This window comes from Sarcophilus harrisii, chromosome 2 (genome assembly GCF_902635505.1).
Source record: "Sarcophilus harrisii chromosome 2, mSarHar1.11, whole genome shotgun sequence".
Lineage (NCBI taxonomy): Eukaryota > Metazoa > Chordata > Mammalia > Dasyuromorphia > Dasyuridae > Sarcophilus > Sarcophilus harrisii.
This window is the reverse complement of record NC_045427.1, coordinates 298,238,535-298,262,007: the sequence shown is the minus strand read 5'-3', so window position 1 is coordinate 298,262,007 and position 23,473 is coordinate 298,238,535. Positions and strand designations below refer to the sequence as shown.

Here is a 23,473-nt window from a genome sequence, read left to right as displayed (position 1 = left end):
TTAAAATAGGAAAAATGGAAACAAGGAAGTTATTACTTATACATATGTATATACATATATATGTAACACATATATTGCAAATATATGCAGATGTGATGGCCTGGTGTGGAGTATTTACTATAAAAATGGAAAGCAAGAGGGCAATCAGCTGCCAAAAAGGTTAAAGCAGGATGACAGACTATATATGTCAGTGGGAGAGGAAGATAAAGAAGAAAGGAGTGAAAAATGAGTCCTCAGATTCAATTCTGGGAGACTGAGAAGATGGATGATCATGAAAAAATACAGTTGTAAAAGGGGAAATAAAGGCTCAATAATTGTTCTCATGCTGAAAGACACCTCATAAACCATCTAGTCCAACTACATTACTTTCCAGATAAGGAAACTAAGGGCCAGGGCATTTAAGTGATTTGTCTAAGGTCATACAGGTGGTAAGCATCAGACATAAGATGTGAACCATAATACTGACTCAAGTCTATATGTGTTCAATTACATAGTAATTGTGTCCCATAGTAATGGGAACTATGAGACACATAGACAGAGGAATGGAAATGTTTAGATTTAACAAAGTCATAAAATGTTAGAACTGAAAGTGATCTCAGAAATCAGCTAACTCAAATCCCTTATTTTACAGATGAAAAAAATGGGTTTAGAGAAGGAACATGATCTACCTTAAACCACACAGATGCTCAGAACTAGAGCCAAAATTAAAATCTGGCTTATCTTACTCTGAAGTCAGATCTTTGTGCTTCTGCTTTGGTGATGAGAGAAGATGTGTGAAGAGTAGCCATCAAACAAGTTACCAAAATAGTCTGGCCTGTATATCTTTGCTGAAAAAAATGAAGTATAATTTCTAAAACTAAATTAAAAAAATAAAATTTCCTGGTGATTGCTTGATTTTTGAAGATGAATGAGGTTGATTTTATTCTAAGTAGTAATGGTTTATATTAACTGGAATATATGTTCTCAGAAGCAGGATGATGGGATCTTCCTAAGGAATTTCCTGTCATTTCATTGTTTTTGCTAAGTCCCACAATTAAACAAAAATAAGAGCAATTGTGCCAACTGACCTTAAGGAAAAATACACATATTAATCCCTATGAAGCATTTGAAGAGCAAATTTGAATATACTGCAGTGTTACTTTTGAAAAATAAACTTTTGTTTGTTTTTAAATGAACTCTTAAAAAAATCTTGGAACAGTTATTTCACACAAATGTGTTTGGCAATCAGTGCATTCAAAAGTCCTCTCAGAAAACACAAGGTATTTGTTTCTTTTCAATTAAAACAACATTCACTCATACCACCCAAACAATTCTCTTCCTGACATTTAATAATTGGTTTTGATCCTGGAAAAGCATGGAAGAGACTAAATGGAGTTTAATCATTGATAAGATAAATGCCTTGGTATGAAATGTAAAAGGTACAAAAGAGGCATTATCCATCAGTAATAAAAGAATACATGAATTAAAAGATCAAAGTTTGACCACAACTTTGAATTTTACTTCCTATTTTCATTCTTGATCAGTTTTTATTTAATCCAAATTACTAATTCCAGACAGTCAGTAAGTACCTAATGAGGCCATATGGTCTAATGGATGGAATACTGCTGGTAAGTAAAAGTCCTGGGTCCTAATGTTAGCTCTATTACCAATTCACTGTGTGACCCTGGGTAAACTAATTAACCCCATGGGAATTCCAATTTTCTGATCTGTAGAATACGGGAGTTGAATCAGAATCATGAAATTCCTGCTGGGACTAACATTTTGTGATTCTAATCTATTTATATAGGCCTTAGGATATTTTTACTACTTGGTATATGAAACCTTCAAATGTTTGAACTAATCTTGCCACACATTCCAAATGTAAATTTTCTCAGCAATCCCATAAACGCATGGTAAATGCTTATTCACCTACACTAATACAACGAAGCTCTGGTCTACATTTAAGACAATGCACTGACCTAATAAAAGTAATGTGTATGCTGAAGGGTTTTTACCAACAGTGGTGATGTATTTCCCCTGATTTACCTATACATTCTAGCCCAGACCCTTGAGAGCAGTGAAATGTGATCAGAGAACTCAGAGAATCCCACATAAAGCAGATGTTTCTACAGACACAAATGCTTTTTATTCTAGGATTTCTAAAATGTATATAAGAATGCCTTCACATAGAAATACTGCAAATAGAGTCAAGTTGCCAATTGGGTTCTTACATGAATCATGATATTTTTAGCTTCTAGATAAAATAGTTAAGGTTAAAGGTAGTCTTAAATGACCTAAAGGAAGAATACACAACAATGGCAAGTCAAAATTAATGGAACATATACTTAAGAGTTATTTTTCCAGGCCAAGTGAGATACACACACACACATATATGTCTGTGTATGTATATATATATATATATATATATATATATATATATACACATGCATATGTGTATTTTATAGCCTTGGGGTCATAATGTAATGACTTCTTTTAATGACCACTTACAAAGGGACTTAAATATCTATAAATGCTGTCTATTTCTAAACAGTAGAATTATCTAGGGAAACTATATGTATAATCCAATAATTCTGCTCCCTGTTCATTCCCTGTAGTTGTAGAACTTCTCATGCAGCACTACTTTTATTTTTATTTATTAAATATTTGATGTCTCTTTCCAAAAATAAAAGGCACCTCCCTTTCCATAAGAAACCCTCTCATAATAAAGAAAAAGAGATTAAATAAAATGAACCAATATGGTGACTGTGTCTGATAGTACAATTTACATTTGCAATCTCCCTATATTTCAGCACTAATATAAGGAAGTTTTTCTGATCACCAGTTTTCCAAGGCCAGAATTGGTCATTACAGTTTTTCAGAGTCAAACAATTTTTTGGTATTATTTTCATTTATATCACTATATTATTGTGTATGTTATAGAATTATAGAATTCTTCTTGGAATAAATTGTGGAACTGTGCTATATTTTGTTGCATTCAGCATTTAACATATTATTGACACTGAATGTTTCATGGAGGAAGAAGAAAAAAATGACATATTACTTAATAATTAATGTCTTCTTTTTGACCAAAATCAGTGTTATTCAGATTGATCATTCACCATATTCCACTAATTTGTTTCAAAATAACATTTGACTCTTTAAAAAAAAATTAAGAAAAAAGAAAAACTTCTCTGAATGGATGAAAATTCACCACAGAATATAGTTGAAAGACAATCAATGAATAGACCTAGTAAGGTAGCACAGTGGATAGATAGAGTGCTATTGGACTAGAGTCAGGAAGTGTCCTTGAGTTGACATTTACTAGTTCTGTGACCCTGAATAAGTCATTTAACCCTATGCCTCAGTTTTCTCATTTGTAAAATAAGCTGGAAAGAAAGCTACAAACTACTCTACTATCTTTGCCAGGAAAACTCCAAATGGGGTCACAAAGAGTCAGACATGACTGAAAAAATGAATGAATACAACACAATGAACAGAATATGCAATTTCAAAGAGAACTTCTAGAAATATTTTAAATAGCATCACATAAAGCTTTCCAAGGGGACTATGTGCAAAGAGACTAAACTCATACACACACACACACACACACACACACACACACACAAGTTCTAAAACTTAATTTATAAACAAACTTAAAAAAACAATTAAAATAATTATAGTTACACCAATTTATTTTTTGTGTAAGAGGGAGTTTGATATGACTGAAGAAAAATAAAAACTAACTTCAGCTGGACCTCTATTGTTATGGAATTTATCTGAAATCTTTCTTTTCTTAAGTTTCTTTAATAAAAATATAACTTTGGTAAATGCTTTTCTCTAAGTTGAAATATAAGATATATATTCTGGTTACCTGTGGGAGTCAGGCTATCTTTACAAAAATAGTAGGTCCATTCTGGAGAACAATTTGTAACTATGCCCAAAGAGCTATAAAACCGTATATACTCTTTGAGTGTCACTACTGGGTCTGTATTCCAAAGAGATCATAAAAAGGGAAAAGACCCACATGTGCAAAAATGTTTGTAGAAGTTTTGTGGGGTTTTTTTGGGGGGAAGGGGTTGTTTATTTTTGTGGTGGTGAGAAAATGGAAAATTAGTGGATGCCCATCAATTGGGAAATGGCTGAATAAGTTATGGTATATGAATACAATGGATATACCAGAATACATAGAAATTATTATTTTTATAAGAAATGATGAACAGGCTGATTTCAGAAAAGCCTGGAAAGACTTACATGAATCTAATACTGAGTGAAGTGAGCAGCACCAGGAGAACAGAATAATATCAAGATTATATGATGATCAAGTATGATAGACAAGGCTCCTTTCAGTAATACACTGATCCAAAACAATTCCAATACAATTGAGATGGAAAATGCAATCTACATTCAGAGAGAACTATGGTGATTGAATGAAGATGGAAGTATACTATTTTCACCTTGTTTGTTTTTTTCTTTTTCATGATTTTTCCCCTATGTTCTGATTTTTCTTTCACAAAAGGAATATTATGGAAATATGTTTAAAATGATTGTACATTTATAATCTATATCAAATTGCTTGCTGTCTTGGGGAGGGGGAAGGTAAGGAAGGGAGTGAGAAAAAATGTGGAAATCAAAATCTTATAAAAATGAATACTGAAAGCAATTTTTACATGTAATTAGAAAAATAAAATATTATTGAATTAAAATAACAAAGATAGCAGGTCAGATTTCTACAATGTTAGAATTTCTAGGGACATAAAGCAATAGCTATTTTCTCTCAGACTTTTAAAGGTTCCGCCCATACCACAGACCAAAAGACAAATAAATATTCAGTTGCTCTCTAGAATAGACCTTAGTTTATATATCAAGCATAAGTTTGGACCCCAGGTGTAACTCTGTTAAGCAACATATAAAAACCCTTTAGTCCATCAAGGGGAGAAGGATTTAGAGGATCACAATTCTAGCCCAAACACATGGCTAACCATGTGATACTGAACAAGTCAATAGTCAATGCCCCTGTTTTTTTAATCTGTAAAATGAAGATTAGACTAAGTAATCACTCTGAACTTTTCTGGTTTCAAATCTAAGACCTAGCATCTTTGCAGCTCAGAAGTCAAATCTTGTTCACAAGTGCAGTTCACCTATGAAAAAAGTAGATCAAAGATAGTGAGATGACAGGTGATGGTGACAGGATATGAGGAGTAACATTCTCTATCTTTATTATTTCACCATCCTACTATGATGAACAATGACCCATCACCCAATGAAGGCAAGAGACAAAAGACTGAATGACCCCTCTCCTCTCAAAACAATAATGGAACCAAAATCCTGGACTTTAGATTATCGAGATTCCTTCACACATTTAATAAGTTACAGCTGTTAGCTAAGGTTCGGAGATAGGGTCACATCCACCCCACTATTAATCTTGTTAGATTTTATAATGAGATAAATTCCTTCTGGACTTTCCTTCAATCCTTTGGGCACTTATATTTACTAATAGAAACAAATTCAACAGTCATCAGACAACTGTTTAGTCACTCCTTCTCTTAAGTAGTCAATAAATCTAGTCCTAATGACAGCTAAGGGGCAACTCTTGATTAACCTTTTTCTCTATTTAGAGAAGTGGTCATTCACTGTGACTTTGCTTCCTAATGCTTCATTTTAAAACCACAATAAACTTCTAGTTTGATCCCCTTTTTCTGGAATACATGTAAATATATGATTATTCAAATTCCGACTCTTTCCATCACTACCTTTATACACACATAATAGATGATCCACAAATGCTTTAAATTAATGCCTCAATATAGCTATTATAAAATTTTAAGGGATGTTAATATATATAGTTGTTGAATGCATGCAGTTTTCCTGAAGGAAGAAAATCAAATTCTATGCTGCTACAAGCCTAAATTTATTCTGCTTCCCTGATTCCAATATTTGCTACTAACATTACATATATTTTATCTTTCCTATGATAAGCATATTGCATTGTCATTCTCCTTTGAAAAGGTCCTATTCCTTTTTGTTGTGGCAAGGAACTGGAAACTGAGCCATCAGTTGGAGAATGGCTGAATAAATTATGGTATATAAATGTTATAGAATATTATTGTTCTAAAAGAAAGGATCAGTAGGATGATTTCAAGAAGGCCTGGAGAGACTTATATGAACTGATGTTAAATGTAGTGAATAAAACCAGGAGAACATTGTACACAACAATAAGACCATGCAATGAGCAATTCTGATGGATGTGGCTCTTTTCAACAATGAGGTGATTCAGGCCAATTCCAATAGACATGTGATGCAGAGAGCCATCTGCATCCAGAAAGAGAACTGTGAGGAATGAGTGTGGATCACAACATAGTATTTTCACCTTTTTTGTGGTTTGCTTGCATTTTGTTTTCTTTCTCATTTTTTTTTTCATTTTGATCTGACTTTTCTTGTGCAGCATGATAATTGTGGAGCTATGTATAGAAGAATGGTACATGTTTAATATATATTGGATTACTAGCTGTCTAGGGGAAGGGATGGGTAGAAGGGAGGGAGAAAAATTTGGAACAAAGTTTTGCAAGAGTGAATGATGAAAATTATCTATGCATATATTTTGAAAATCAAAATCAAAAACTTAATTTAATTTAAAAAGATAAGAAGGTACTTAGAATAGTAGCTTCATTTTTTTCCCTTTCATATTCCTTTCCAGTGAGCATCAGTGCAATGTATGTCAAGTGGATTAAAATATGTGACCTTAATAATTGGTCACACACAAGGTAAGAGTAGTTCTTACATATGGAGATGTCCTAAAAATATAATGATGGGTAAATAATTTAGTATTTTTTCATTTTAGTTTTTAAAAAATCACTCCAATTCATGCTACTAATGCAAGTATGTGGTAAATGAAGCATCTTATCAGTAAGCTGAATCTCATTTAAAGGAGAAGATTATTCTACTTTGTTAAAGACTAATTTCTATTTTATGGTTTTTAAAAACTGCCCCAATAGGCAGGTGATCCCAAGAGCCCTGAGAACAGCAAGACCTCCCAGACCACTAGCCTCTGAAGAAATCATAGAGGGAAGCATTTGTGGGAAAGGGACCTATGACCACCAATGTTACTTGCCATCAAAGAGGCAGGCAAACCAACCTAGCACCTTGGGGAGCAGCAAGGCACCGGGGGAGAAAAAAGAAGTAGCATTTGCCTGTTGGGTCAAATCCCATTGACCATCACCCTGAGCTCTTGTGGAGGTAGCCCAGGAGTCCAAAAACCTTGGGAATGGCACTTCCACCTCCCTCTTCACCCTTATAGACATTATCAAGGGGAATGATCTTTGCAGAGAAGCAATTCATTCCCTCTATCTACCAATACTCTTCATTAACCAACAGGTAGGTAAACTCAAGAGTCCTGGTAATACAGCACCCACAGATCACTGGCTTTGTTTTCAGTCTGGCCTCCACAACCCTACTCCAGGGAAGCAATCTATGTGAAGATGCAACCTAGCAGCTTCCTCTTCAGATGATTCAACCTCTACCTTTTTAGTAATTATAGCTATTGGAGATTTGGAAATTTCTAAGCATTTTTAAATGCTATGACAATAGAAACCAGTAAGATTTTCTCAATTGAAATGGCATTAAATAAGATGCATTGTCATGTGCTTTGCTACTGTACCCAAAGAATCACGAGACCTTTCCATTTGACTTGCAGCTAAAACCCATTATATGTACTATTTATAGCTCTTAAAATATGAGGTCTTTGAGAAAGAAGAAATTATCTTCATTTCCTATTTGTATCCTAGCACTTGGAGCAGAGCTGGATACATAGCAAGCACTTAATAAACACTTTTCCCCTCCCCAGATTCAATCATTTCCAAACTCTGGCACTATGAGAGGCTATCTAAGCTACAATGGTCTGGAACTACTTGTGGCCTAAAGAGAGTTAAATAGGTCTGAGTCACTCCTTTGGGGATGGTGGACTCCAATAATGTATAATCACTAAATGATTTTAAACCAATTAGTTTAATTTATTTATACAATCCTTGAAAGAGCAAAAGATTTTTCAAAGATCTAAAATTTCTTCCAATGTATGTTATTTTGAATGAGAGTACTGCTATCAATCTTAATCTTTATTTGATAAATTCATGGTGCAATAATTTGATGCAGCATGCAGGCATATCTATCCACTGTTCTTGAAATGCTGTAGTAGAATGAATGCAGTGAATCATGAAATGGAAGAGAGAGGTTCCACAAATATATGTATACAAATGTTTTCATTAGTATATAATATGCTATTGAGATAAAGGTTTTCATCACTGTATTATCTTAGTTATATATTACAGTCTTCAGCATCATACATATGTAGGATCTTTAATAAATGCTTTTTGATTAGTTGATAGGCCCAAATTTCACAACACAGAAAATTTTGCCACATAGACAACTTTTAGTTCCAACTTTTAAAAGCAAAGCATATTATGGCTGTCTGATCTTAAACACTTTATAATATAGTGTGGGAATTTCCATACAATAAAATTACCAAATTAATTCACTATTCTCAGATGGACCCTATATGTGTATTACCAAAATAAAACCCAAACAAACCCCCAAACCCAAACTTTTTTGATATAATTCAGTTAGAAGCTATGAAATGTAGTTACAGATGTTTTGGCGTGTACTACAGATATGTATATAGAATGGATGACAAACTATGTTGGTGCATGTTTTGCTTTGATGAACTACAAAAGCCATTTTCAGCACTTCCTCACATATATGACTCATTTTTGTCTACAAAACAAACCATTTTTTCCAAATGTAGCAAATTATCCAATTAGTCAAAAATGGAGAATGATAAAATTTGACACATGATTCAATTCAGCATTTAAGTTCGTTACTACACATTGAAGGTACCATACCATAGATGAATGAAAAGCAAAGGTGAATAAGATATGATTTTTGCCATCAAGAAACTTATACTCTAGTTGGGGAAGGAAGACAGATACAAAATAGAAGATAAATTAATACATGATCAGCATATGAGAGAGATACAAAGTAGTTTTTTTTTTTAATTTTGAAGGAGGTGTTTGTTTTTTGTTTTATTTTGAAGGAGGTGGGAACTTGATAATGTTTATAGACGCATAGGAATGAGTTGATGGTAGAGCAACTGGTGATGCAAGAAAGAGTGTGATCTATGGAACAAGATTTTGGAAGAGAGGGGATGGAATAGGATCAGAAGCTCATAGAAAGGATAGCTTTAGCAGGAAGAAGTGCCACTTTTTAGCTGAGGCGACAGGAATTAGAGGCTAAATAAAGACCTACAATGGTTTTAAGGTGTGAAGAAGGATATACAAGTTCACCTTCACACCTGTACTTTCTTGGATAAAGTCATTTAATAAGAATTAAGAAAATAAGGTGAGGTTGGTATTTGATAAGAGTAAAAGTTATGGAACGATCTATAGCTGATGAAGACAAAATAAAAGTGTAAGAAATGAAGAAAGTGTTTTGGAAGATCTGTGGAAGAAGGTCTGACTGAACAGATCAGATAAGGTTTAATTTTTAGAGTAGTATCTGAGATGGACTTTAAGTACAATGAAAAAAAGGACACTGGATAAAGAAATATATATTCTAGGTATAAAGCAGGACTTCTTGAACTTTTTCCACTCACAACCCTTCTGCCTGAGAAGGTATATACATATAAAATATATATATAAATCAAACCTTTACTGGTAATAAATTATAATTTTATGACCCCACACATTCAGTTACATGATCCCATATGGGGTTATTACCCACAGTTTAAGAAGTTTTAGTATAGAGGGTGGCTCTTTTATTGAACAGGAAAGCAATAATTTTTCTGTGATTTTATTCAGAATACCAACCACTAAAAATAAGTAGTATTTTTGTGTAGATATGAACTAAAAAATGTAGGTTAGAAAGGCACAGCCTTGTGAATCAGATTAATAGTATTTTTTTACTAGTTATTAAATTACTAATATTTCAATATTTGGTTCTATTTGAAACAGCTATGACAACAAAGGAATGACTATATGTAGTGTAAAAACTCAATTAATCCTAACTAAAGAGAAAATATGAGATGCTTCTGTTGTAGGTAGACAGAAAGGGAAAATATTGTGTTAGATTCAGCTTTTTATTTCAGTTCATAATATGAACATTCAGATAAGTCTTGCCTAGTAAGCTAGTTAACTTAGTACAATATTGCATTATGCTCTTGGTCATTGTGGTCCTTGGTCCCAATTCAGAATCTAAACAGGTTTCTAGAAATCTGATCATTTTTTGCTATGGTGATTACCATGGGAGTAAACAGCAGGAGGCTGGCTCTAACTCATGAACTAAGAGAGACTTGAACACTCATTTCCTGCTCACCCTTTACTACATGAGCAGTCTGGTTGGATCAAATGTTTCACTGGCTTCTTACAACACCAACAACATAACAAAGCTGGTTGCCAAAATTGCTCAGCTATTCCAGTAGCTACTGTTCTATCAATAGAAATAATAGTGATTGTTTTTCAAATACAATGTTAGTAGGAATCTGAAATTACATGGAATTAAGATTACAATAGATCTCTGCAACCAAAGGTCTCAGAGTTAGAATGATCCGTAGAGACTACCTCATTCTATTTTATTTTTAAGATAGAAAGAGATTTCCTCATAAGGAGCCAAGATTTGTCTCTCTGCAACTTTTACATTTTCAAATGTGCTTCTGGCCTATGGGCTCAACAATAGAAATGTGATTCTTTTCCCATATTACAGTATTTTAGATACTTGAAGACTTTCTCCATTCTTAAAAACGTTTTTCCCCCCAGAAGCTATCACCCTGACTGCATCCTCCCAACATAGTCCAATCCATCAACATTCCTTTTAACATACAGTGCCTTAACACTAAACACAATATTTAAGTTTAAACATAGTCTCACTAAGGGCACAGTAGAAGTGTAACCTCCCTCATTCTGGTCATTATCTTTATAGTCTTTTAAGACCTGTAATGCTAGAGTGCATACAATGGCAGCCCCAATTATAGGCCTTGGAGGCCAAGTAACAGCATTAGCAACAGCTCCAGGAGCTGTCAGCTCTAGAAAGGGGGTCTGACAAGTAGTCAGAAAGAGATTAAAGAGGTTCTTTTCAAGCATTAGTGTAGCTGGTGTTGACTGCTCATATTTCTAGGTTGCACTTCCAGGGTAGAGAGAAGAACTTGTGGTTGGTCACAAGGAAGCAGGGGTCCAAGTCACTGTTCCAAAGTAGAGAGGAACACTAGCACTTATACTTCATAAGAGCAGGGGACCTAGTTATGGTTCCTTGACCAAGAGAAGTGCTAGTACTTGTACTTGGTCTTAGATAAAGATCAGAGTACAGACCAGGAAAGCAATTTACACCACTTTGGAAGTAAATATTTATAGGATCTTTATATATATATTTGTGATAGCAAAGAATTGGAAATTGAGAAGATGCCCAGTAACTGGAGAATAATTAAAAAGTTGTAGAATTGGAAATTGAGAAGATGCCCAGTAACTGGAGAATAATTAAAAAGTTGTAGTATGTCACTGTGATAGAACATTATTGTGCTATAGGAAATGATGAGCAGAATGGTTTCAGAAAAACCTGGGAAGACTTATATAAATTGATGGGAAAGTGAGGTGAGCAGAAACAATAGATCATTGACCACAGTAAAAGTAAAATTATAATTGTGATTAACAATAAAAGACTTATGACTCTGATCAGCACAATGATTCAAGATAACTTGGAAGGACACATGATGAAAATTGTATTCCATTTTCAGAGTGCAAAATGAAATATAATTTTCTCATCTTATTTTTCTTGCTTCTTTTTTTGCAACATGGCTATTATAGAAATATGTTTTGTGTGAGTTCATGTGTCTAATGGATATTATATTGTTTTCCTTCTCATTAGACAAAATAGAGGCTAGAAGGAGGGAGAGAATTTGGAACTCAATTTAAAAAGATGATAAAAATTTAAAAAGATTAATGTTAAATTTGAAGTCTGCTAAAAGTCACTGGTCTTTTTCATATAAATTAGGATCTATCCATCTTTTCTTCTTCAGATACCTAATCAGTTATTTTTGAACTAAGATTTAAGACATTATACTTTATCATGATGAAATACATATTATTAGAATTAATCCACTGAGACCATTTTTAAGTCCCAATTTTGCCAACAAATGGATCAGCTATTCATTCCAGTTCGGTGTAAACCATTGATTTCACGAAGGATAATACCTATGCATCCATCTCTGTAACTAACCAAAAACTGAACAGAAAAGGCTTCCTTAGCCTTAGAGTAACCTCCTCTACTAGATTGGCAAAGATCCATTAACTAGCACTATATGAATCTGGTAATAACATCTAAACTACAGCTTTCAATTTTGTCTGTAAAGACATTGTTAGATTTTTTCAAATACCTTGTTAAAATACTTTGGTAATATGTGAATATCATTTTTCTAATTACTATTCTGGTGATACTTTTTTTCTGCTTTGTTTTCCAAAGTCATTATTTTCAATTTATGAGATGAATACTATGATAACAATAACATTTTAAGTATATAAATTATAAAAAAATAATGAAACACTCAGAAAACAGCATAATATGACATATTTTGTCCTTGGGTTAATTTTTTTCCCTGTCTTGTCCAAATTTGAATCTGGAAAGACTCATTCCCTCCTGAGTGGTTTTCACCTTTTAAAGCCCCAAAGTCATGTGTTTTTCCTAAAGTCTAGTCTGGCTTCACCTAGTATTCTTTTTCTTAGCTATTAAAAATATAAAATTATATGGTCCATTTTTTCCTTAGGTCCCCATTGCATCGAATTTAAAGGTATGAATGACAGAAGTGTGAGGAACCTTAGAAATTGCATACTCTGATCTCATTTTGTAGGTTGAAAAAGAAATTGAGACCCAGAGAGAATTATTTGCCCAAGATCATATAGTTGTTAAATGACAGACAGAACTAAAAAATATTGCTTGACTCTTAGTCCCACTGTTCCTTCATACTTGTTTTTCCCAAACCAATTTGCTCTACTTTGTTAACTAAACTCAGGTCTATGTCAATTATGTTTATAATAGGAACTTTTCTTTTTTAATGAGAGATGAATTTTTGCCTCAGAAATATAGACTTTCTCAAATGTTTTGTTTTTTAGTAGGTTTGGGCTTCTAGTAGAGTGAAGGCTCCCTTTCCCATCTTACTTATAAACAAACTTTGATATTTTTTAGGAAAATATCACATATCTCTAGCTGGCCAAGTAGTTTGTAGTATATATAAGCACAACCATTTTTATTCCTTTCTCCTTTAATCTCCTTTAATACTCTTGCTTTCACTCTCAGGTTATGTATTTTATGCATATAGGTGTATTTTTTTTTAATATATAGTACTCTTCTTCTTTTTTTTTTTTGGCTCTCTTATTTTATGAGAAAATGCACTCTTTTCTCATTGCTATATTCCAATAACAAATTGTATTCCAACTACTTTTATAATTCTAATAATTATAATTCTATAAATAATAATTATAAAAAATTTTGATTTTATTATTTTATTAAACTGCATATTCTGTTCAATGTCATTTATACTCTGAGGCCTTGAGAATTATTCCTTAAAGCCTTCTCTCCTACCATTTGTTTTTATGAATTACTGGGGGTACCGCCTTAATTCTTCTACTTATTTATCCTCCAAAGCACTTAGCTTTACAATTTTATATTGTTTTTTTCCTCCTCATCGTATTTTAACTCAAAGTATTCCTGATCAGATTGCTGAGTTTACTATCACTCTATCTTTGTAAGATGTATTTCCTAATCCTTGTGACATGCACTTTGTTCCTTGCTAAAAGCCTATCTATGATTTCCTTTTAAGACATGCTCCAAAAAAAGTTTCACTGTTCTTCAACATCATTTTCATGGTCAGGTGGTCATTTTATAAAACATTTTTTCTCTTTTGATTCTTTAATCTTAGAATATAGTGTTCCAAAAGTCTTAGGACAGTTTAATTTCCCCTCCCCATTAAGGATTTTAGTTTATTAATAACTTAAAGAATAAGAAGAAAATACTCTCTGTAGCTTATAGGATCACAATTGGATGGGCCCTATAAACTACTGAGTCCAACTACTTTATTTGGCACATGGGGAAACTGAGACCATGGGAGGAAAATTTATTTGCCCAAGGTCACATAGCTAACTAAGTAAAAATATTTGAAGCCAGATCCTTTGACTACAAATGCAGTGCTCTTCTCACTTCTCACCCCTTCAGTTTCTCATGTAGCACTTCAAAATCATGACCTTCTTTTTCAAGAAAAATGAAAAAGAAAATGGAAGGAGATTAACATCTGAACTGATAAGATTTCCAATAATTTCTTCATTTTAAAATAAAAGAAAATGTTTTAGCTAAAAGTTTAAAGAATGGGCCCTGGTTCTTCCATCTTTTATCATACTTGCACAGGTGATCTTATAGAATTAGGAATATTAAGTTAAATTATTCAATACAAACTAATTTTGTAAAAGCAGGCTTCAGTTGTTCTAGCAACCTAAAGTCTTTTAAGTCACCCATCTCTCAAGTTCCATATCTTAACATAATATGGAGAAAAAGGAACATCTTGAAATAACATCTTTTATGAACCAATTCTACAAACATGTAACTTCTTTGTTTTACCCTACAGAAGTAACTCCATTACATTTTTGCTATGACTTAGATTCTTGGTAATGATAATGATTATCCTTAGATTATAGATAGCAGAGACTTATTAAACCTTGCCCATGACAGCAAAATTTGTCATCTACACTTGAGGCCTATTTTTAAACCTCCTTATGAATCTGGTTTCTTTTTTGCCTGTCCTTTATAATCAATCTAGATTTAAAAACACATGGGTTGGGGTTGATTGGTAATTACAAACAGAAACAAGGAAATATTATGATGTTCCTCTCTAGCTATAACAAAACTGACATGAGGTATTAATGTCAATGTTGTAGCTCACTTGTTTCAAGCTATAAGCTTAATAGATTTCTAACAGTCTGGTGATAAAAAAAAGCATGTTCTATTTGTTAATTATTGATATTGTTCAAAAATGAAAAATTGCTTAAGTATTACTAATGTGAGAAATACAACTCAACATCTTTGTGGTTTCTTTCTACACTTAGAACTTGAAATCTACTTGTAGGATTTTCAAACATTTTTCATTTTGCTGAATGTCAGTCTCTCTTATAAACCACACAACATTCCCTCCATCAGCTGTGAACCTAATTTAAAAATGGAACTTAGTCAAGATTACTCTACTTGCTGAACATGTTCAACATTCATAACTTCGCCATATGTTGTTATGGAAATTGCATTGATTTATAGCAACCTGCGTGTCACCAGATAGCACCAAGTCATCTGAGCTCAAAAATAACTGTCCTGGAAAATAATTCATTTTTAAATGTTTCATTTACATCAAGACCTTCACTGACCTAAGATGCTAGAGGGTATATCTGTGTATCTTTGGAGAAACCAGATTTTTCCAGATTAAAGGCTGAGCCTTAAGATTCTATGGGAATTTTCAAACAAAGTACAACAAGTAGGAGACTCAGTAAGATTTCCTTGCCTGAACAGTACAAATATTGCAGGGAAGGATACTAATTTTAAAGGTGAAATAATTGTAAATCTTGGATAATTGGGGCCTGAGATAAATGTTTAGGAATGTGTTGGAAGACAGTTGTGCAGTCTTCAACTAAGGCAGGCTTTATCAGGAATGAGGCCAAGGGATACCACTCTGGGTGAAACGAAGATTAAAAAAACACAATATCACAAGTCCCCGTCTTAATAACGATATGAATTACTATTTCACTTGGGGTTGGGAAAAACAGCATGTTTTCTTTTTTTTTTTAGGTTAAATATGTGCAATTCTTTTAAACATATTTCCATATTTGTCATGTTGCCCAAGAAAAATCAGATCAAAAGAGAAAAAAACACAAGAAAAAAAAACCCAAGAAAACAAACAACAAAAAAAGATGAAAATACCATGCTTTGATCCATATTCAGTCTCCATAGTTCTCTCTCTGGATACACATGGCATTTTTCATCCCAAGTCTATTGGAATTGCCTTGAGTCACCACATAACAACATGTTTTTCTTAAGAATGTCTGGGATAATTTTTTTGGATGTGAAAGTTGTAATTAGACATAAAACAATAAATTCAAATTCAGTTTGAAAGTGAAAGAAGGCACAATTTCTACTACTGCAATAACTCCACTAAAACTATAATGAATGTGTCTGTATATATTTTAAACATACTTTGGATGTGGTAGTTTGCAACATTATAAGACGAAGCAGCTCTGATATGATTTAGGGCTTCTATATATACACACATTAACTGCTAAGATAAAATGACTTATGATATGTTCTTTAACGAATTGTAGATTTGGAGCTAAAAGGGACCTTTGGGCCTTTGAATTCAATCTGAAGAAACTGAGGCAAAGAGAGATTAAGTGTTTGGTTCATAGTTACACAGTATCTGAAGGCAGGATTTGAACCATGTCCTTCTTACCTCCAAGTCCAGTACCCAGTCTACCACATCATGCTAAAAGGTCACCCACATTTCAAGTAGAACCTCTTCTGTAAATCATACTGAAAATATCTGTAGACAAAAACTCTATAGTTTCCCAGTTTACCCTGTTGACTCAGTGCAAAGGAACAAAGGTATGAGAGATGGGATCCATATGCTCAGAGCAAGCAGAATGTATGACATCAAGATTCTGATTTACTTAAAGATTAGGAATTCCTTGAATTGGTTGGAAATTGGGTGGGTAGATAAATACTAAAATGCTTTGGGGGTGAGGGACAGGTTGAAGTATTGCAACTAAACTAAGGGACCATATTACTTAATTTAAGGGACCCGATTTTCTCTAGTTCCATGGACTCCTAGGATTTACTAAACAAAATCAACTCTCACCCAGAAATAATTCAATGCCCAAATATGGCATAAGCTTGTTTCAATCTCCAACCACAATTCCATAAGTTCCTTCCCCATCATCTCTCTTTTATATATATACCATAGGGAACTTCTCCTACCCAAATACTGTTGCAATCATTTAATTTGGATAGAAGTCATAATTATTAAAAAAAAAAAGATGCTCAAAAATTAAAAAGGAAAATAAAGGCCATTACTTTCAACTTTTTGAGTCTGTTATTATAGTCATCAAGTTGATGCTGAAGAGAATCCACAAGTTCTTTGTACTTAGCATATCTCCCTTCAGTCACATCCCTTGGATAACGGGAATCCTGGAAATACAGCAAAAGGTCTGAACTGTTTTGGATGATAATAGCTAGCTCACAGAAGAAAAATGAGAAACTGAAAACATGACAAAATACATTTATTAAATAGAAAATATTAATCATGAGTATTTGCACTTAGAAGAAGAATCTTATTCTGCTAAGAAAAAGAAAAGGAGGAATGAAATTATCACTTTGAATGCCACTGTGGAAAAGAAAATAGGGATTACTCACCTGGCACCTCTCTTCTCTATAGATAATCACTTTTGAGTGACCTTTCTAATCTTCCAAATGTAAAAACAAAAATTTTTCATTCTTTAATAGTGATTTATCCAAAGGTGAATAGCAATACTAAACCATCAACTGGCATATACCCTTGCTATTTTTTCAAATAATATTCTGGCATTATGATAATTATATTTGTGAGAGATTTAAGACAACAACAACAAAGATCCAGAATTATGATCTCATTGGTGTGGGCAACCCCCAATGTTGAAATTCCTTCTAACAATGCCCTGGAATTTTTCGTTTAGGGAATTGCATAGGTCACTGTAAGATTATGTGATTTGCACAGGGTCACATGGTTGGTATGTGTTCCAGGAGAAATTTAAAACCAGGTTTTCCTAACTCCACAGCAGGATCCTCTATCCTTTTTGTCCTCTTGCCATTTGCTGGGGGGAAAAATCCCCTAAACTCTTTTGGACTAGATTTAATAATGTCTTTGGGATAGGAAACTTCCATTAAGACAATTATTCTTGTTGAAATGTGGTGGCTTCAAACTTCATTCCCACTTCACTTTGGAAAAAAAGTAGCCCTATAATAAAGGCTAGGCCATGTAATAGAAAAAGCATAGAAAAAAAGAGTTTTAATACTTGTCTCATCTGTAAAATGGAGACAATAATTCTTATGCTGCCTGCTATATCAGGTTGTTGGTGGATTGTTATAAGTATCCAATGTGATAATATATTTAAGGACCTTTTAAAAGTAGCTATAATGTATTATATATATTGAAAGTATTAAATGTACCATAATGATTGTTTTAATTACCTTGACAACATACAAATTTGCCTTCATGATACCAAACAACCAGTTGAAATTTGCTTTTTTTCCCCTTTTTTCAATAAAATAAAACTATCTGGTAATTGTATGGATGTAACTTTGAGAATATATATAATTTTAGTGTACTTTAGAGTCTTCTAGCTCAAAGCTGAAGCAGTTAAGTGGTACAGTGGATAAAGTTCTGGGACTAGAATCAGAAAGACTCATCTTCCTGAATTCAAATCTGGACTCATATATTTACTAGTTGTATATCTAGTTGTGTATCCCTGGGCAAGTCACTTAATCTTTGTCTCAGTTTCCTCATCTGTAATGAGAGCTAGAGATGGAAATGGTAAACCATTTGAATGTTTTTGCTAAGAAAACTCCAAATGGGGTCACAAAAAGCTGGATATGATTTGCCATAAGAAATGCTTAGTAGCATTTTAGCAATAGTAAAATAAAGCTGCTTTAGGTTACATTCTTGAATTAGGTTTAATACAGACTATTGAAAAATACATTGATGAAATTGATGTAAAACCCATTTTAAAAGTTATTACATATATATGTGTGTGTATATATACACACATAAGTATTTAATTAACATTCAAGTCAAGTATTGCATGTCTTTAAGACCTTGTTTTGTTGGTTGTCCATAGGTCTCAAAACCATTTTCTAATAGTTGAAGAGGGAAAAATGGAGATTCATATAATTCCAACAAATTTCCTGTCCCTACTTGTGGGCCTGGTTCCTACCAGATTAGGCTGAAAGTAAATCTGTACTGATAAGAGTTCTACAATCATTTTACAAAGATTTTTAAATTTAAGATATTTAATCAAAACAGAAGAAACAGAAGAAACTGATTTAAAACTGTGATTTTATACTATTTTTAACAGAATGGATTTCTTTTTAAGGTACATTCATCCAAGATCCCATTCAAAGGTGGCTGGTTTCTGAATATAGCATGATCCTTAAAGACAGTATTATATTGGAATTCTGACATTTTTGCACAATAGGGTTCAGGCTTATTTCCTTTCTATTATCTCCTCAAATACTTGCTCAGAATTCGAGTCCTTAAACAATGTCATTCTGTTTTGATGGGTTTTGCTTCCAACAGCAAACATGCCAAAGAAAATATCCTTTGTTGTGAATCTCAGTAACATTCATTGTCAGATAATCACAATATAGCTTTCAATACTAATTACATATATGGACATGACATTAAAAAGAAACTGTATAAAGTAGGGATTTAAGGATGATTGACAGGATTGTCCTCTCTAAATCACTCTTCTTTAATTATCTTTGAACCAATTTTAGTAGGTAAATATACACAAATAATTGACTTCACAATTAAAAGCTTTGTGATCAGAGTCTTATCAATAAATGGCATGGGACATATGAAATCCTAGGTCCTAAGTGCATCTCATTTTACAGCTCATACTATAGGGAAACTATAGACATCAGATAACTAAAACAAAGATTAGCTTGCCTATCTGTAATTAAAAGTTTCAACTTGGAAATTACCATCAGTATTCAAAAAGTTACTTGTTATAATAATAACTTGTAATCAATTCATGCTATCTGGGCATTCTCAAGGAATCTGGTCCTGAAAGCTAAATCATACATATTTTTCTAGGGCTATTTTATTAAAATCCATAGCTCCCAATTAATGACTCATGAATGTCCTTAAAAAAAAACTTAATAAGAAGCATAGTTATAATATGAGTATTGTCATTACATTTCATTATCTCTGTCTCCAAGTTCTCTTGGCTCCTCCCTGCCCCCATATCCTTCTATCCCTCCCCAAATCTGTTCTGCACATCAGGAAGATGTCAAGTATCTTTATCTGAGTGAAAAAACTGAAAGAGACAAGCCAAAACTTTCTTACTCCAAAGTCTTTGAATTCTTCCAGGAGGCTCAGTTTTTCTGGAACAGACTCCAGATGGTCCAAGGCCACTCGGGTACTCTGAAAAATAAAACATAAGGAAACCAAACATAAAAATTTGATCAATGCTTTTCAACTTCCAAGTAGTAAAATCAGCTGCACTATTGTCAATAAGTGATGTATCCTGTTATACTCAAAAGAGGTAGATAAAAAGTACATTAGAAATAACTTTTATCTATATATAACCTACATAGTTATTTTTTAAACCAGAGGAAATAACTTCCTTTTCCTCAGTTTCCAAAATGAATTTACATGACTGTTGTTAATAAAGATACTCTTTTAGCTTGTATGCCATAACAAATTCTACAAAGCATTTCATCCAGATAGTAATTTATGAACCTAATATAAATAAACCAAAAGCTATCATTGAGAAAGGGATGTTTGTGGTTACTTATTTCCAGAACTCATTAAAAGTTAAGTACCAAATGTTGCCTTTAGAAAGAGGTAAAAGATTTTCAACAATTCTTTGTGCTGAGATGTCAATGCTATGATAGGGACTCAAAAAAATCAGAAAAAAGAAAGATTTCCAAAAAGTAAATACTTAGGAATTAGATAACTGCCAAAATTAATGGAAGTATATAAAATCTTTCATTTTTCCACAGCATTAGGGTTAGTATCTGGAAAATTTCTGGATAACTTGGAAAAGAATTATCTGAAAATCATTTCAAAGTTGATGTAAAGAAATAAAAAAGATATGCTTTAAGATTTTTCAATAAAGAAATAATAACACTAAAAAAAAAAAGTCATCATATGTTCCCGGGGAGGGGGAGAGGAGACACAAAGTAATTACAAGATGAGGATCTAATCTGTAAAAAGATATTTATTTCAGATTAGAAATGAAGCAGATAGCTAGAATAGTGAAAAATGGACTGAAATAAAGAAGACCAAGAGTTCAAATACTGCCCGATGCTTATTAGCTATGTGATTTTGGGCAAGTCACTTACCCTCTCTCAGCCACAGTTTCTTGATCTATAAAATAGAGATAATAATAGCACCTAACTTCTAGGATTGTTGTAAGGACCAAGTGTGATTATATGTATATATATATATATATATATATATATATATATATATATATATATATATGATACTTTGAAAACTTTAAAAGTACTATATAAATAATGTTAGTTATCATTAGCCATTATGTTACAGCTTATTAAGAATAGTCAGAAGGCTTTATCCTAAAGTCTGAATACACAAGTACCTTTTGGAGGTTCGATCTTTTATTCATTCTAACTAAATCAAATCTATGATCAATATATATATGTGTGTCTTTCTTTCTATCTATCCATCTATCCATTTATTATCTGTCTATTTATCTATCTATCTCTCTTCCCTTTCTTTAAGGTACTTCCCTTGGAGCCAGGGACACTGGGCAAACACATACAAAAAGCATATGAACACATAAAATAATGCTTAAATTGCAAATTAATTTGAGGAAGATGTAGGTATAAATGCCAGTTCATTCAAGTAAATGGCAAAGTACCAGGTATAAGCAAGGAAGTCAGGACTGCCTAGATTTATCAGCATAATTACAATAAAAAATTGTTTCAAGGCATTACAATCACAGAGCTCACCAGTAAGGATATCTCTTAGAGCAAATTTGTTTTTCAACATAGTATTTTTTTTTTTTTACAGTGTTTAACTATACATCTCTGGCTTACAATCTGAGGGCAGACACATTTAAGCCCTAAACTTTTAATTAGAGTTTGGCATGGGGTCCGAAACTTAGTGTATGTAAGTCTTGTTTAAACCTCATGCAAGTCTTGGTTTTATCTTTTCCCTAAAGCAAAGAGTACTCCAGAAAAAAATATCCATTAATAACTGAGTAAAATCGAAATCAGTGACTCATGAAATTCACAGTTGCCATGATGATTTGTATACATTAACTCCCCTGGCAAACTTCCTAATGCAGATTCAGAGAACACCATAAAGCAAAACATAGATGTATTTTTATAAATGCTTCTGCTCATAGTTGTTTAAAGATGCTCATGGAAATAATCAAAAACAACTAAAAAATTCATTCCAAGAAAACCCTAAAAAAAGGTAAGTACTTACCTTTTTTTTCTTTTTTAATAATATTTTTCCCAATTACATGACAAGCCCATTTATAGCATTCATTTTTACAAGATTTTGAGTTCCAAATTTTTCTCCTTCTCTCTGAAAATAGTAGGCAATGTGATATAGGTGTAATGTGATATAGGTTATACATGTTCTAACATGTAAAACACATTTCCATAATAATTGGGAAGGAAGAAAAAGATCAAATGGGAAAAACATGAAAAAGAAGAAAGTGAAAAGAAAATTTGCTTCACACTTCATTAAAAATCCATCAGTTCCTTATTTGTTTAGGGATAGCATTTTCTTCATGAGTCCTTTATACTCATCTTGAATCATTGTATTGTTGAGATAAGCTGAATCATTCATAAATGATCATCATATAATGCTGCTGATACTGTGTACAATGTTTTTCTGGTACATTTAACTTTGTATCAGTTCATACAAATTTTTCTGAATCTGAAATCTGCCTGCTCATCATTTATTGCAAAATAATATTATATATACCACAACTTGTTCAGCTATTCCTCAATTGATGAGCATCCCTTTAGTTTCCAATATTTTGCCACTACAAAAAGGGCTGCTATAAGTATTTTGCACACGTAAGAACTTTCCCTCTTTTTATAATCTCTTTGTTGGATCAAATTGTATGCACAATTTATTTGTCCTTTCAAAATGTCCTCCAGAATGATCACGGTTCATAGTTCCATCACCAGTGCATTGGTGCCTCAATTTTCCCACATCTTCTCTAATATTTATCATTTTTCTCCTTTTTTTTGTCATATTAGACAATCTGATAAGTGTGAGGTGGTACTTTTTAAAATTTGCATTTCTCTTATCAACAGGCATTAAGGTCACTTTTTCATTTTCTACAGATAGCTTAGATTTTTTTCATCTGGAAACTGGCTGTTCATATCTTTTGAGCATTTATCAATTGGGGAATGACTTGTATTTTTATAAATTTCATTCAGTTTTCTACATATTTGAGAAATGAGGACTTTTATCAGAGACATTTGCTGTAAAGATTGTTTCCTAGGTTTCTGCTTTTCTTCTAATCTTGGTTGCATTGGGTTTGTACAAAATTTTTTTTAATATAATCAAAATAATCTATTGTGTAATGCTCTCTAATTTTCATCATGAATTCTTCCCTGCCACATAGATCTGACAAACTATTCCTTGTTTTTCTAATTTGCTTATGGCCTCACCTTTTATGTCTAAATC

At 32.8% G+C, this 23,473-nt stretch overlaps 1 protein-coding gene across 2 annotated transcripts in view; it reads right to left on the bottom strand.

Moving 5' to 3' along the window:
• The window catches only part of LOC116421573 (centrosomal protein of 128 kDa-like), a 95,262-nt gene that overhangs the window by 10,245 nt on the left and 61,544 nt on the right, over window positions 1-23,473 (bottom strand). Inside the window, exons 4-5 of one of the 2 annotated variants that reach the window (XM_031952431.1) lie at window positions 20,138-20,215; window positions 17,110-17,223 (exon numbers count right to left, since the gene is read on the bottom strand). In XM_031952431.1, coding sequence (XP_031808291.1) covers window positions 17,110-17,223; window positions 20,138-20,215 — 192 coding nt within the window. The remainder of the gene's footprint in view (window positions 1-17,109; window positions 17,224-20,137; window positions 20,216-23,473) is intronic. The other variant, XM_031952432.1, reaches the window with a different exon arrangement.